This window comes from Sinocyclocheilus rhinocerous, unplaced genomic scaffold, assembly GCF_001515625.1.
Source record: "Sinocyclocheilus rhinocerous isolate Xijiao unplaced genomic scaffold, SAMN03320098_v1.1 scaffold1961, whole genome shotgun sequence".
In the NCBI taxonomy this organism is placed as follows: Eukaryota; Metazoa; Chordata; class Actinopteri; order Cypriniformes; family Cyprinidae; genus Sinocyclocheilus; species Sinocyclocheilus rhinocerous.
Window position 1 is genome coordinate 48,271 of NW_015662980.1, and position 16,925 is coordinate 65,195.

Here is a 16,925-nt window from a genome sequence, read left to right on the forward strand (position 1 = left end):
ATTAATGCTGTCTCTTCATCACTCCCCAGAATAAAATACGATTGCAATACGTAGTCAGCGTGGTTATCAATACACAATCAATGCACATGATGTGTTAATAATCACTAGAAATTGCTGCAAATATAGTGTTGTCTATCCTACTTAAACCCATTCAAACATATTGACAGCGCGGAGTTGTTTGGAACTATTGAGAGCACCATGAACCACGTGACCGCACGGCGGCGAGATCAAAGCCACTGTTGCCAACTCTCGCAAAACAAATAAGCAGCCGCTGCTTCAAAAACAAGCCCAAAACAAGCCCAATTTTTTTTATGATTTATTATCATCAATATTATGTATTATCAATTATTTATTACCAATAAATGAGCCTGCAACATATTAAACTGAACCCTCATCTGAAAAGCAAAAACAGAAGCTATTTTACAAAAATCAGCAAACTGCAACAAAAATGGGAACAAAATTCATCTCCAATCACCTGTGTGCAGAATAGGATTGGAGAGATGGAAAAGGAGAAAAACACAAGAGCTTCAAAGGGGAGCTGTAACATAGCCACATATTTATAGCCTACTAAAATATAGGCTATTCGAACCATATTTACTCTTAGTATTAGTATAGGACTACTTGTTTTTTAAAAGAAAGTCATCCCACCAGTCATCCTACGTCTACTTCTGTCATCGCTTGGATTACAGCGTCACGGCACGCGCATTCTTTTTGAACGTGGTTTTCTCCAATGAGGGGGAGGAGGGGGCGGAACATTTGGCAAATTACGCCGCAGCACTTATATTATTGCACTGGTTGGCTATTAAAGGCGAGCAGACCATTGTCATTCAATGCATTGGAGAATACGGCGAACATAAATAAAGAAACGAAGTTGCTTGTCAGATTGTCAGAAGCACCAGGCCCAGATTGTGTTACACCAGTCTGTCTGAAATCCTGGCCTATTAAACACGTATTTATACCGATTTCATCAGGCTCTGAAAATTCTTCAAAAAGAACACAAAGAATGGCCTTCTCAGCTGCCATAGTTGCAACTCTTGCGTCATCAGAACAGAGTGTTCAACGCACCACCGTTTCCGTTTAAAAAACGTTTTGCACCGTTTTTGTCGGGGCTGAACGCAGCCCTGTTTCTCAACGGCTCTGGTCAAACCCAGAGGAGGGCTCGTCCTGTTAACAGCTGTCACTGTCGCCCAATCAGCGACCGCAGAATCCGGGACCTTTGATCTACTGACCAATCAGCGACCACAGAATCCGGGCCCTTTGGTCTACTGACCAATCAGCGACCGCAGAATCGGGCCCTTTGGTCTACTGACCAATCAGCGCGCAAACCAATCCGCTTTCCGTGACGCTTCCTGGAGCTATCTGAAAGCTCTGGCGGGGGACAACGCATTGTTGCCAACCGCCATAAAACTCCAAAAGAAGAAGAAGACAACGCATTGAACGCAGCTCGTATTTGTCAGTTTAAGTAACGGGTTTCGCGAAATAACATCTGTTTTACGTCAACACGTTATTCTCGATCATAGTTTGAATTCTTTTTCCTTTTCATTTGGGAGGCGAGACAACCTAGACTTCTCTATTCCCCTGGTTTAACAATAGAGTCTACGGTATTGGACTAATAGCTCGCAAGCTAAGAAGTGAAGCCAAATCTTCTAACGTTTTACTGGAAAACGTCTGTTGAGTATTTGAATTTGTTCTCGATTTATTAGTCTTGCATTGTTTTTTTTTGGGGGGGGGGGGGAATTTCGGTCTTGCATTGTTTTGGGGGTAAATTGTGTCAATTTCCTTGTTACTACAGTAACGTTAGAGCAATGGCAAAAGTGCAAGTGCTAAATGTAGCTGTCCTGGACAACCCGAGTCCGTTTGGAAACCCGTTTCAATTCGAAGTAACATTTGAGTGCATGGAGGATCTTCCCGAAGGTGAGTATTAAAGTGGATTTTAATTTTTGATATGTTTTCTCGTTCTTCGTTAGCCTGCTAGCTAACGCGCTAACTCCTGCAGATGACGTCAGTTTGGCGGGTGATTGAAGCGCGCGAGGAGGAAGCTGAGCTGTAACTAATCCTTTATTCTCAGTTAAACCGAGCTAATTGTCACTCTTCCATCTAACATTTTGTCTTTTTCTATTGATGTGTGTATTGCTAAGAAAGAAAAAAAAAAGACGCATAAATCTGTTAGTTATGCGTGGACATTACGTTTGTTATATTACGATAAATCTTTCCTTATAACTAACTGCAATAATACATATCGATGGTATTATTTATTAAAACCTCGCAAATTAACAAATGCATTACTCTAATTCCACTGTGCTACAGGGTTGCCATATAGAAACGTTCATATTTCTGTAAAACTTTGTTAAATATGATCTCTGAACAACAGTATAGATTTAGCTTATCTAATATAAACGAAAAATCCAGATGAAATGCACATAAATGTATAATAATACACGCCACATCTCTTACATTTGAGACCCTAGTACTAGGAAATTAAATGTAAAATGTTAAATCTGCCCTTTTAATTCCAACAAAATCATACACTACTACCAGTCATGCAACCAAGAATGCATTTTTATTTAATCAAAAATACAGTAAAAACAGTAATTTAGTAAAATAGTATTACAATTTAAAATAAGTGTTCAGTGTCACATGATCCTTCAGAAATCATTCTAATATGCTGATCTGATGCTCAAGAAACATTTCTCATTGTTGTTGAAAACAGTTTTGCTGCTTAATATATGTTTTGGAAATCAGAATATTTTTAAAGGATTCTTTAAATAGAAAGTTAAAAAGAACAGCATTTCTTTAACATAATAAATGTCAGTTATATGCAATTTAACTTAACGCGTACATGCTGAATAAAAATATAAATTTCCTTCTTTTAAAAAAATCGGACTTCCCGCAACCATGTGCATGGTAGTGTATTATGGTTTCCACAAACATATTAAGCTGCAAAAAACATCAACATCAATAAAGAGACCTCTTTCAAAAACATTAAAAATAGTTAATTATTCCAAACTTTTGGCCAGTAGCGTGTGTTATAGTTTTTTTTTCTGAATAGTTGATTGTAATTACACATTATACAGGAAAATCTGATCTTTTGAATAAAATTGTTTTCTGTGTTATAGATCTCGAATGGAAGATTATTTACGTGGGCTCAGCGGAAAGTGAAGAGTATGATCAAACTCTTGACTCTGTCCTGGTTGGTCCAGTTCCTGCAGGCCGACATATGTTTGTGTTTCAGGTGAGTTCATAACACGGATTATCATTATCAACAATGTTTACTTCGTTAAAACCCCCCACACAAATAGGGTATAAATTAGCCATTTTCAAAGTGTTGCATCTGTTTAATGTAACTTAAAAAAAACTTTTTTTGCACTTCATCAGTACTTTTATAGCCACAGTCTCACCACAACTATTATTGAGATTATTTATTAAATTACATGTTGTCACTCTAATATGGCCACATTCACACAGCAGCAGAAAGTTGTAAGTCCTGTATTCGAGTCATCTATGCAGCACAAAAGTAGGTTTAGCTAGCAGAACAGGAGTGAACATTTTTTGTGTTGTGCATTTGAAACTACACGAGTGTGGTTCCTTTATAGGTGAACTATTCCTGTAATGTTGTTCTGTATTTAATGTACACAAGTCAAAGTCAATAAGTGCACTTATCCTGCAGTTACACCCAGTTAGAGTCATGCATGTATTCTAAGTCAGTGTTTCTCAACCGGGGGTACCCCGAGTGGTCCGTCACGTAATTGCAGGGGGTCCGTTGAATCATTACAAAAATGTTTTAAGTCATTTTTTTTTATTATCATAAACTGACAAGTTATTTTATTGTATGTTGACACTAATATAATTATCAAAACCAGTACATTTTAGGTTAAAGTTCAAGTTACTATAGGTGTGTTTTACATTTGCCGCCATTTTTAAATATTCGCGTGAACAGCTCTTTGGAGAACAGAGCAGCCACTATGAACTGGTAGGCCTGTCACGATAATTACTACGACTTATCACATGATATATGGACATGACCGTGATAAGTTTTAGTATATTGCCCATTGTGTTTAAATGGGTGTTTGTTTACATGAAAAGTTAATTTCACCAGTATTTTAGCCGATCGCACTGCCTCCGTCATCTCGTCTGCTCTGTGTGTGTGAGGGCTCAGGCTGCTCCACACACACACTCATATACACACAGTGTTGCCAACTTAGCGACTTTTCAGACCCCTTTAGCGTTTTTTTTCCTTCTGACTTCTTGGACAAACCTTATTTAGTGTCTGAGACCCGGGGGTACTGCCGCGCGAGGTCGAGGTCTTTTCCAACGCGCGCACACACCTCTCTCTGTGTCTGATCTGTTCAGCGAGCGGCAGAGAGGAGCAGTGCTTTCTGTTAAAATAGATATTCTGTCGCTTCTAACTCTATTTTACATGCAAATATAGCCGAAATCACAGCACAGCCATTGTCTTTATCTTATGTGTATTTGATTTCATTAGACGACATCTCGATTATAAACAGAACTGACAACAGAAACAAACATATCAATGAAAACAGTTCTGTTGAGAATTTGGCTGCATTATAATACAGTTTGTGAGCACAGAGAGGCAAGACAATACGACGCACTTACGTCATGAATATGCTAATTGGCGTATGATGTCATTTAGCGACTTTTCAAGCAGGCTTTAGCTACTTTCCATTGAAAGAAGTTGGCAACACTATATACACAGAGAGAGAGAGAGAGAGAGAGACGGGGCTGACTGCGGAAATGAGGGTGTGCAATTACCTGGGTCTGTCTTTCTTCAGGTCAAGTCATATAATCATGAAAAAACATCAGTTTGCCATGAGCTGTCAAAAGATGAAAGTGTTATCTTTGTCGTAGTATCCTTTCAGCACTTAAGGGCCATTGAATCAATGGCATTGATCTCTATGAAGTGAAACATCAGCTTCAGTGTTACCCATGTGATGCTCTGATTGTCGATTGAACCTTGTAAAATGGCACTCAAAGTTAAATAAATTTCAACACCTTGTTTAATTCATGAATAAATCAGTTGTTAAGTGTATCCGTTGAATGAATGGTTTTTAATGATGACTCCCTTGTAAAGTCAATCCATTGCCACCACCTGCTGGCGTAACAATGACTGAAAGCCCAGTGCTGATACTGAAACATCACTATATAGTCAGTGGCATAAAATTGTATTAAAATGACAATATTGTTTCTCGCAATTATTTCTGGGGTGGTATATTGCCAAATAAAAGAAATGATCGAGACCAGCCTATGGACAGGTGGCTTAAAAAACTTGATGGGCCATCTACCAGTGGTCCTGACACAACAGAAAAGCTAAGAAAAATGGACAACACAAAAACATATCAATATTAATGGGGGAGGAGGGGGGTCCATGAGGATGGTTTGAGATATTATGGGGGTCCAGTACTCAAAAAAGGTTGAGAACCACTGTTCTAAGTAATACTTTCCTTTCACTCATTCATTTCTGTTATGGTATTTTTGTCTTTTGTGCAACAGGCGGACGCTCCAAACACTGGCCTAATACCTGAGAGTGATGCTGTGGGTGTCACTGTTGTTCTGATCACATGCACATACAGAGGACAGGAGTTTATACGCATCGGCTACTATGTTAACAATGAGTACACGGACACTGAGCTTCGTGAGAACCCGCCCCTCAAACCTGACTATGGACAGGTATGTCACCATGCTTCTTACACTCTGTGAAATTAAAGTCCCCATGAAATCAAAATTGAAGTTTTTTTAGTACGAGTATGTTAGCCTTAAGGTTTTCTATAAGCTAGTGTGCTCCAAAACAATGACAAAATTTGCGTTTAGAAGATATAAGCATTCAAAAATTACAGTCTCTCACTGCTGCCAATATGAATCTACGATTTTGATGACCCTGCACTTCAGCTTCTCATCCAACTTTCTGTCCAATCAAATGCTCTCTAGAATCCGAAGCGTCCCACCCCCTTCACTATAAATAAATGCTGAAGCCGCGGCTGAAATTGGTCACTTGTTCACAGACTTAGCATTTTCTGAATGGTGAATGGTAGGGCTGTGCGATATTGAAGAAAAATGCGATATGCGATAACTCATTAAATGATGCGATAGTCGATATGCGATACGATAATGCTTAAAGTGCCACATGCTCACATGAAACAGTTTTACTCAGCTGTTGCTGAGTCAGTTCTGTGAACTTCTATAACTATCTTGTGTCATATATATGGTTATTTGTATGTATGTATCAAGAGCTCCTGTAAAACCACAACAAATTCCTTGTCTTTGCGCACACTTAAGTGGTGAATAAAGCTCAGTATGATTCTGATTCTAATATAACTAGCATACATGTTTCACTTTTTGTGAGAAGAAAGCACCCCTACAACAACTTCTGAAAGTGAACGGTAGTATTTTACTCTAGCATTACATAAAAATGTCATTATAACATTAGTGTAATCACTTTAACATGAGTTTAGGAACTGAATAATAAAAAGGAAAAATAAAACACTGCGTAGTATTTACTCTTTGAATTCAATATGCACTGATTCTTATTTAATAAAAAGGAGAAATACAACACTGCTTAGTATTTACTCTATGAATTCAATATGCACTGATTCTTATTTAAGCTATAAAAGTTATTTAGGTAAGAGCAGTGAGTTATTTTCTCTGTTTTGTTCATGGCCCCATATATTGCAAGCCGTAGCGATATGTATATTTGCGATATTTCGATATATTACACAGCCCTAGTGAATGGCACGTAGTGCACTATATAGGGGATAGGGAACGATTCAGACAGTGTAAATATGCTTTCCATGGGGGCGAAGGAAGTCTGGTTTCGTGTTGTCACGCGAACGCTGCAGTGTGTACAGAGTCTGCTCCCTTCCAGAGACATGATAGCACAGAGCGGATCATATGCGCGAGTCTGCGCAGACCATAAACCATTTGAATTCTCCACAGAATGCTGCATTTTGTAGTGATATAGATGAGATTAGGAGGAGAAACGTTTAGACAAACAGAACTAACGAGTAGAAGAGAAAACACCAGTGCCATGCGCCAGCATAAATGACACCATTTTTAAACTACATATTCTCAGCATCATTATAATCAACGTTTTGTTTTAGTAACACTTTCATATTGAATCTAAAGGGCTAATCTATTAGACTGTGGCTGTCATAAGCTTTTGATTAATCTTTTAATCTTTAAAAAAACAAAAAAACATTTGTGTAAGGTTGTCCAATGGCCAGACAAGTTTAAATCCCTTTTCTCCAGCAACCTATCACTCCACAACTGACTGTAAACCTGCACTCTGCGTCTGTTTAGTTTGCAACAGCCACTTTTCTACGATCCAATCAATTCCTGTTGGACACAATTATTTTTTTCTTATTCAGTAAGCCATTTAATAATTATAATTCCTTACATTTATATAGCGCTTTTCTGGGCACTCAAAGCGCTTTACATAGAAGGGGGGAATCTCCTCAACCACCACCAGTGGTATATACCAGACATATATATCCATTTAGCTTGGATATATATGTCATAATAGGAAAGAAAAAACTGTCGACTTCAATACCACCTGTCTTGGACTTTAGTAATAATTCCAGGGCTCAACATTAACTCTTGTCCAGGAAAAATGGATTTTGTGAAGGGGCAAGAGAAAGAGAATTTTACATGCCGACCGGACAAGTAACATGATTAAAATGCCAATAACAAACAATAGCTAGGGCAGCACTGAAACTTTGGTGAGAATGATTCTGATTGTATTACTTTCAGTGTAAACAGTGACTGATAACGGATAATGTATTGACAGCATCAAGGTCGCGTCAGTCGAGAGTGATGTTTTCCCGACTATCAGCACGATTGCAAATGTGACATTGATTTTATATAACAGTAGTTCAATAAACAAGTAGTTAATATTAACTGACTTACATTTTAGACACATTATTGATGAAAATAGTTCTAAGCAAAGCCACAGCAGAACAGTCGTGCATCTCTGAGCAACAAACAACAGTTTCGTTACTGAATGATTCAGCATTGATGAATGAATCGGGTGAGTCAATGATTCAATGAGCCATTCATAAAGACAGTCACTTGCTTCACTTATTCAGCCGTTTGAACGAATCGATTGAATCAATGACTCACTAATTAAGACAGTGACTTGCCGCCACCTACTGGTGGTTTGGTTTCATATTTAAAAGTATCATTGTATTTTTCCAACATTTCATATATGTAAAAAAATAGTAAAACATTAATCTTATAACATTATTTATGCATTTGCAATTTTACTGTGTAAATGCATTTATGGAACCTCTTGTCTTAATTAAACAGTCTGAGAAAAAATACATCTAAATGGCACTTTTGAAGCAGCTTCTGTGTTTCTGTGTCAAATCAATTTAAGGCAACTATCACAAATATGCTGATTAACCCTCAAAGACCGAGACAGCCGCCCGCGGCTAAAAATAGCTATTGCTCTTAAATGATTCATAACTTTTGAACCGCTAATCCTATCTGAATGCTTGAAAAAGTGTCGTAAAGCAGAGATTCTCAATACAGAAGGATCACATTTGTCTCATTTGCATATTCAGAGGCTCTGTAGTGTACGTGATTACGTCATCGCATTTTGACAACGTTGATTGGTCAGAAGAAACCAATGCATTTCGTTCCTCTGAGCCAAACAGGAATGATTGTTGACGCTTAGTCCCACCCCCGTGCCCAGATTGGTTAAAACTGTCCCATATTCAACCAATAAACATAGGTTTTGGTCTTTTGAACCACCAACTAGCATGTTTCTTTGGACATTTGAACAAACGCAAAGTGAAAGTAAAGTCTGTCGTGTGTGCATGAAAACAAACACAAAATAACACATTTGCATGAGAGAACTCTGCAAAAGCACACAAAAACACACGATAGAGTACTTTGACATAAACCAAAAACAAGGATGAAACAGCGGTACATATTGGGTAAAGCATTGGAATTTAGATATTAGTGTCGCTAGGCGATGTTTCGGTAAAATCGATTCCGAGGCAGAGTACAGCCAGCGGATCGATCCATTTATATTATGTATATTATGTAAATAATTCTTATATAGTTCATAAAGATCATTTGCACAATTTTTTTCCTTAAACGTTTTGGACACATCTATATTGTTAGTAAACTAAATAGACCTGCTTTTCACTTAAAAGCGCCTATAACAATATCGTGATAAATGGCTATAACTTGATTGGGGAATGTTATATGTAGACACAATTTTATTTGGAAGTGTAAAACACCCAGATACAACTTTCTAAAGAAAAAAAATCCAAACTTCAGGAGTTTCTGTTTGAGTACACAGTAAAAAAACAGCCAATTGTTGCTTGCGTTTTTCTTAAAATTCTGGAAATTCATTCATTCTTAGAGAAAACAAAAGGAAAATTGGGACTTTAAATTAGCTAGAGTGAAACTTCAAGTTCTTTTGTTTATAATGATATATGAAACGTGATGCTGACTTTTAGAATAGGTCTGAAAAAACAAAGAAAAGTGAAGGCGTGTCAGGTGCCCCAAAAATGTTCTAGGTCTTTAAGGGTTAAAGTAAGACATTTACATTTTTTCCCCCGGACAAGTGAATGACTGATTTAATTGTCCGAAGGACAAGCACATGTCAAAGCTTAATGTCGAGCCCTAAATTCTGATAAAAATTGTTGTAAAAAAAGGTGTGGAGTATTATGAGGGTCACCGTAACTCACAGTGCTAATAAAGGTATTATTACTATAGAAATATATTTCATTATTGGTTTAATTTATGTAATTCAATACTAATATTAATACTACTATAATATTAATAATTATCATTATTATTATTATTGTATTGTCATATTGAATGAGTTCCATTGAAAACAACAGTGTTTTTGAGTTTTTTTTTATTCTTTATCGGTTTAATTTATAAAATGTAATAAAATAAAAAATAATAACACAATTATTGTTTATTAATTATTTATTATTTTATAGTTAAATTTCCACCACAGAATAAAATGAATAAATAAAGTTAATTGTGACTTTTTGTCTCACAATTCTAACTTGTCTTGCAATTGTATATTTCTCACATTTCTAACTTTTATCTCAGAATTGCATGAAAAATGTCAGATAAAAAGTTGCAATTAACTTTATCTTTGTTATTTTGTGGCGGAAACAAGCTTTCATAAATATTGAATGGGTTCCGTTAAAGCAAAAGTGTGAATGTGGCCTGAGACACATGCTAAAATTGATTGTAACTAAACATTTTGAAGATGATATTTTACAAATGTTCCCTAGGGGGTGTTGTATTATCGTCATCTATTTCATCCCCGATGACTTTGCATCCCTGTAAAATTAAAGTGTGTATTCAAAGACCTTTTATCTGCTTGCTTTCAGCTCCAGAGGAACATTCTGGCTTCCAACCCACGTGTAACCAGATTTCACATCAACTGGGAGGGATGTGCTGAGAAAATGGAGGATTCAGAGAACGTGGACCCTGCACCCATCGCCATGCGGCCCCCATCCTGCACTCCGGGAAAAGCACCTCCACTCGGCCTGGTGCCAGACAACTCCATGGACTGTTTGTAGTGACGCAGGCTCATCTCAAAGCTCATCCGTGAGCTCAGGTCAATCTGGACACTGTGGAGGAGAGGCGGGATTATTCAAACACATCAGGAAAAAAAAAAGTTGATCTAATCTTGATACAGTTGCCACATGTATTTGAAACAAATCAGTGGTGTGCAGCATATGGCAAATCCTCCAGTATGCAATAAACATGTTTGCTTTTCAGTTTGAAACATGAATGGAGAGCTGATGAGTCATGAATCTAAGACATGATTTAGGTATTAGGATGTGCTGCATCTAATGCCATCAAACTTTTGATCCAAAACAGATCCTTCCTCAAACCGAAAGGGGATGGAAGATCAGCTCAGCAGATAAGATGTCAGATGCATAATTCATTTAACAGACACAATCAGCAATAATTTTGTAAAAGGTTGCAGCGGACAATATTTTTGTATGTGGGACTCTATTATATTGTGTGTATATATATATATATATATATATGTCTTTTTTTGTATGATAGTTCTCAATTTAATAAATGTTTTGTTACGTGATAATAGTCATTGAAGTTGTTTTACTTTGATTTGCCCTGTGCACAGAGTGGATGCAGCTGTGCAGCCTTTTCATTCATAAAAAAGCTGTTGTGTTGCATTATGCAGGAGTACACCATGTTTGGAGTGACACAAGCCGCTTGCTTGTTGCTTGGCAACATGAACTATTGCAGCATGTGACAAAATCTCAAAGTAGTGTTTTTTTTTTTTTTTTAATCGGTGTTTAATTGGCATCAGTGTCACGTTGTGGGTTTTGCTTCTCTTTGTTATTGCACGGCATTATTAATGCATTTGCGGTTGCTATGCACACTAAATCATGCAACCTGCTCATACATGTGCATCACGAAACTGCGTTGGTTGGTACTTGGGACTCGTTTTCCGTTTCCTGCACGACAAATCCTAGCGCGCGCATTCGTTGCCGAAATGCAATGCATTTACCTGCGTATATGACCTCGGCGTGCTTGTTTTGCACAAGACAGACCCCGTTTTAATATTACATAGACGTAAGGTGTTCGCGTTTTCAAATTCTGACCAACTTTCTAAAAATAGACCGTCTTGACGTCATACAGCCTATCACGGATTAGTCTAGCGGGAGGGGTTTGCGCGGCCATTTCGCTAACAAACACCGCAGAGGATCACCAAAGGATTGTGAATGAAACCGATTCTGTATTGAGAAAGCAAAAGACCGCGTCCGCTTACAAAGACGGAAAGCGGACAGAGAAACCCGTGTTAATGAAATGAAAATAGATTACGTTATATTTGTCAATTCGCGGGGGTGGGATAAAATCCTACAGACAGATATCAGTTGGCCAATCATCGCTCACCCTGCATTGGATTGCTGAGCTCTTATCCAATCAGCTTCGCACTGCGCTAGCGCGTCACAAGCATAACGGCCAATGGGCATCGCGTAGGTCTCGCTGAAGCAGGAGTTCCCTGTAGCTGTGGATAGGGGATTAATGGAAGGGGTCTGACTGTCGAATTATGCGAACTACATAGTGCACACGACCGAATTGCTTTATCAACATAAACAAGCTAACGAAAAGGTACGGCCAAGTCGGCGTGCTGCGACAGGAATCGCGCACGGACGGTGAAAACAAGGGCTTGTGGCGCTCAAGAGGAAAGTCAAGGGCCTCGCTGAGGGTTAGCAGAGCGAGGAAGAGGAACGAGAGAAGAAGACGGGCTCTTAGTGCTATTTCAACGGACCCGAGCCGACCCAGGAGAGCCGAGAGACATTACCGAACCCGAAGCACTGCAACCAGACAGCTACTGTTGGCTAGCTAGCGCTTGCTCGCTAGCTAGCTAACCAACTAACCAGCTACCATCAACCTCCAGACTGTATGTTATCTGACAGCATACTGTGATCCATCGAGTTATGACCAGACATAGCTAGTGCAACGGACTCAGAAATCGTATGAGCAGAAAGGGGACGGAGTCTGAAGACAGTTGTCGTAAAGAAAAAGTCGATTTCTATCTGTTATACCTGGCCTGCAATCATGGGCAACGCGCCCACCGCCAAGAACAAGGGCAATGAGATGGAGAGCGGTAAGTGTGTGTGTGTTTACTTGAATTAGTCACACTCAGGCTGGGTTTCAAAGCATAGTGAACCGCCTGCCTGAACTGATCTTGGCCATTCATTTCCATTGAATGAATGACTAACATGATCTGACATCATAGTTAAAGGTATAGTTCACCTCAAAATGACGAATCTACTATTTACTCACAATCATGTCCTTCTAAACCTGTAACTTTCTTCTGTGGAGCTCAGAGGAAGACAATGTCGCATTAACTTTCAAAGTATGTAAAAATATAGTGACGAAGGCTGTCAGTTCATAATATCTCTTTTGTGTGCTTCACGGGAGAAAAGTCATATGGGGTTGATAGTTGAATGTGATTGTCAAACGCAGGGTGTCCTTGATTATTACACTGAGAGTGAGTCTGGAAATCAAACCAATCGCAAAGCAATATCTATTATAGCTGCTTTAAAACGTTAAGCATAAGTTAAGCATGCTTGATACAACAGAGCAAAAATATGAGAATGGGTTCGTGTTTTCTGCACGAGGCATGGCTTGTGAGTGAATCTAAGGAAGAGTTTTCAAGGATTCTTTTGTGTAAACACATTAAATTGTCAGGAAGTTTTGGTGAATCTCTCCAGCCTCTTGCATTAATGTTGCACAAGCCATGAACCTTTTAGAACACATTTGTTGGTTGTGATGATTGCCAAATGCATTTATTCTATGTCTATATTACAACAAATTAAGGTGTATTACTTTTTTTACAAGAAATGTTTTACCCAAAGGTACAGTTTTTTTTTTTTTTTTTTTAATCATTTACTCACCCTCATGTCATTCAAAACCTGTATGCATTTCTTTATTTCATTGAACATGAAAGATACTTTGAAGTATGTCCAAGCTGCTCCTTTCCATGCAAAGAATGGACACCTAGGGTTGTTAATCTCCACAGCTGTCAAAAAGCACCATGAATCCAGTCCATAAGTCTTGAAGGCTTCTTTATTCACTGATAATCTTTGCCTCTGTCGTAGATCTCAGATCTGATTTGTCGTTGCACAGGGCCTATATTCAAGTATGCCATATGAAGACACTGTTAAAGGTTTAACATCAGTTATGCCAAGCACCATTGGTTTGTCATGTCAGATTATAGTGCCAAGCTAGAATATTTGGAAGTATGAATGAGAACTGTGGTAGAAGGCCAGACTTAATAATAATCACTTAAATTTGAGTCTGTTTGTCAGACCAAGCTATCCAATGGCTTCAAAAGACTTAGAATACTGTTCACAAGTTACTTTGCTTGTCTGCTTGAATTTTCTTTTGTATTCCACAGAAGACACAAAGTAAATTACACTTAAAAATAAAGGTTCCAAAGGCTGGGGGGTTCACAGCAGTGCCATAGAAGAACTTATTTTGGGTTCCTCAAAGCACCTTTCAGTTAATGGTTCTTAAAAGAACAATTGTTTTCTTAGTTTGAAGAACAACATAATTTAAATTAAAAAAAATTCCCCTACAAAGAAGGTTTCCATAGAACGAATGGAATGTTCTTCATAGATCCATAGATGCCAACAAAGAACTTTTAATTTAAAGTGTATCCCTTAGGGGCCGTTTACACAACGTTTTCAGCCAAAAACTGGAAACTTTTTATGCGTTTTGCCTGTTCGTTTACACGACAACGGCATTTTGGGGACTGAAAACGCATATTTTTGAAAACGGATTTCAAAGTGCAAGTGAAAATGCCACCGTTATTGTTTCCGTGTAAACACCCAAAACGGGAATCTTTGAAAACGGTGACGTCATGCGCGTGCGTAGTACGTGTTAGGTATGTAGACATGCGCAGTACATGTCGATTTTAAAGGCAAGCGCGAACAAACATATACAGCAATGGCGGAGTACATGGTACTGTTGTTGCTGCTCAAGAGTTTGCTAACGCTTCTTCAACAAATTGGTGAAGTAAATCCACACTATTACAACCAACAGTGGAGACGCATCTTATACAACATACAGTGCTGCTTGAAAGTTTGTGAACCCTTTAGAATTTTCTATATTTCTGCATAAATATGACCCAAAACTTAATTCGATTTTTACACAAGTCCTGAAAGCACAGATGGGATAAGGTTCTTATGCTGGAATGCAGTGTTTTCTTTCTCCAAACATAACGCTGCTCATTTAAACCAAAATGTTCTATTTTGGTCTCATCCATCCACAAAACATTTCTCCAGTATCCTCTGGCTTGTCCATGATCTTTAGCAAACTGCAGATGGGCAGCAATGCTCTCTTTGGAGAGCAGTGGCTTTCTCCTTGCAACTCTGACATGCACACCATGGTTGTTCAGTGTTCTCCTGATGATGGGCTCATAAACATTAACATTAGTCAATGTGAGAAAGGCCTTTAGTTGCTTAGAAGTTAGCCTGCAGTCCTTTGAAACCTAGTGGACTTTTACATGATAAAGTATATATTTTCATCTCATTTGTTTGATTGGGTTCTCTTTGTTAACTTTCAGGACTTCCATGAAAATCTGATTATATTTATGCAGAAATATAAACAATTCTAAAGGGTTCACAAACTTTCAAGCAGCACTGTATAATCGTCACTCCCCTACAGGCCATTTTCGGTAAACGCGAATCGTTATAAAAACATTGTCGTGTATACGTGAAACTTTTTTTTTAAATGCAAGGGAAAAACTTTTCCGTTTTTGACTACATCGTTGTCGTGTAAACATAGCCTTAGTTTTTGCAATAAGTCCATGTGCTCTTCTTTGGAAGAGTATCATGAATGCAAAGCTTTTGCAAGGAAGAGATGCAAGAATAATGTCCTCTAAAGATTTTGCTTGTTGTTTACCTGTGAATTGCATGCTTGCCATGTCCTACTACTATTATTATTATTAGAGAGTAATAGCTGTAAGAGTTAGAACTATAGCTCTTGAAACTTGGTGCTTGTTTATTTGGCAGCTGAAACAATTTTTCAGCCTTTATAATAAAGTCACAGGCAGTCTTCATAGGTGCAGTTCTTTTCTTAGATATCAGTTGAATCCATCACTCAATAAATTGAGTTTATCTCTAAGCTGAATAGCCTGGTGTCCTCTCCCATTTGAACTTCATAGCGCGGCAATGATTACATATCATCATAAATGGAAGCATGTTCCAGGAACAGCTGAGAAAAGGAGCCCTAATTCAGCAGCCGCAGTGGGTTTCATGAGAAAAGAATCTCTGACCCCGAAGGTCAAACCAGCAATAATTGTATTTATGAGGAGGATGTGAGTGAAGAGGACCCGAAACATAAACACAGGCCTGCCATGAGTCTTCAGAGAGCACTTGGGAACCGATGCGAGGAGGAGGAGGTCCGGGCTGTAAAGTCATGGAGGCGGGGTCATATGATGCAGCCTGTGTGATCCAGCCAGCCTGGAGTGTTGACGCTGAACAGTCTCTTGAACATCATGTGATGACCACTGTTATGAACAAGACCACTTTGTGTGTGGCCTTCTGTCTGCATCTTCAGGCGATTTAATTTCTTTGCTTTCTCTCTTTTCCTGTCGCAAAAGTTTGCTTTGCTTCTGCGTTCTTGTGTGAGTTTTGAATAGCATCAGATGTCTCCAATATATTCCTTCATTTTATAAGCGCTTTTTGCCTGCTAGGGATGGGTGGTATGTTTTTTTTTTTTTATACAAAGTGCGACAGCAAAACAGTTTTACCTAGGGATGCATCGATCCGATACTCAGTATCGGTATCGCCTCCGATACTGCCATTTTCTGCCATATTGTGCGTATACTATGCTGTGTTATTGTTAAGCCCCACGAAAGGCACAAAAACATTATAAAGCACCATAAAGTTTTCGTGCACTATATATTAAGTGTTCTTAAGCCGTTCCATAGTTTAATGTGATGTATGGATGAATATTTAAGTCAAGTTCCGTAAACTATTCTCCCCGCTGTGTCTGTCTGTCATCCTCCATTTAGCATTCAAACTGCGTGTCGCATTCGGTTACTACAGTCAAAACGATGAAACCCTTCAAGAGCACACAATAACTGAGATGTAAAACTGTTAAAAGAAAATGCTCAATAAATATCGCACAGATAATAATACACTACGCAGCAATATCTCTTCACTTTTCTATGCGGAGCGCTGTGACTCCGTGTTGCTTCAAGCGCATCATTCTGCGCACGGAATGCGCATAAGCGCTTTGTGCCGCTCTGTATTGGAGCCATACCCTTTCGTATTATAATTTTGCGCAATGAAAGATTAAGTCTTTTGTTCTGTTCTATCTATCATATGTTGTGTGTGTGTGTATGTGTATATATATATATATATATATATATATATATATAATATATT

At 38.4% G+C, this 16,925-nt stretch overlaps 2 protein-coding genes across 2 annotated transcripts in view; both read left to right on the top strand.

Moving 5' to 3' along the window:
* The first annotated feature begins 1,747 nt into the window (after nt 1-1,747).
* On the top strand, nt 1,748-10,997 carry asf1ba (anti-silencing function 1Ba histone chaperone). The gene is made up of 4 exons (XM_016538958.1): nt 1,748-1,914; nt 3,117-3,232; nt 5,509-5,685; nt 10,374-10,997. The coding sequence occupies exons 1-4, from the start codon at nt 1,806-1,808 to the stop codon at nt 10,563-10,565; spliced, it is 594 nt and encodes a 197-aa protein (XP_016394444.1). The 5' UTR covers nt 1,748-1,805; the 3' UTR covers nt 10,566-10,997.
* Nucleotides 10,998-11,563: 566 nt separating this feature from the next.
* prkacaa (protein kinase, cAMP-dependent, catalytic, alpha, genome duplicate a) overlaps nt 11,564-16,925 on the top strand; it is a 24,977-nt gene continuing 19,615 nt past the window's right edge. Inside the window, exon 1 of the mRNA XM_016538957.1 lies at nt 11,564-12,631. Coding sequence (XP_016394443.1) covers nt 12,583-12,631 — 49 coding nt within the window. The 5' untranslated portion in view covers nt 11,564-12,582. The remainder of the gene's footprint in view (nt 12,632-16,925) is intronic.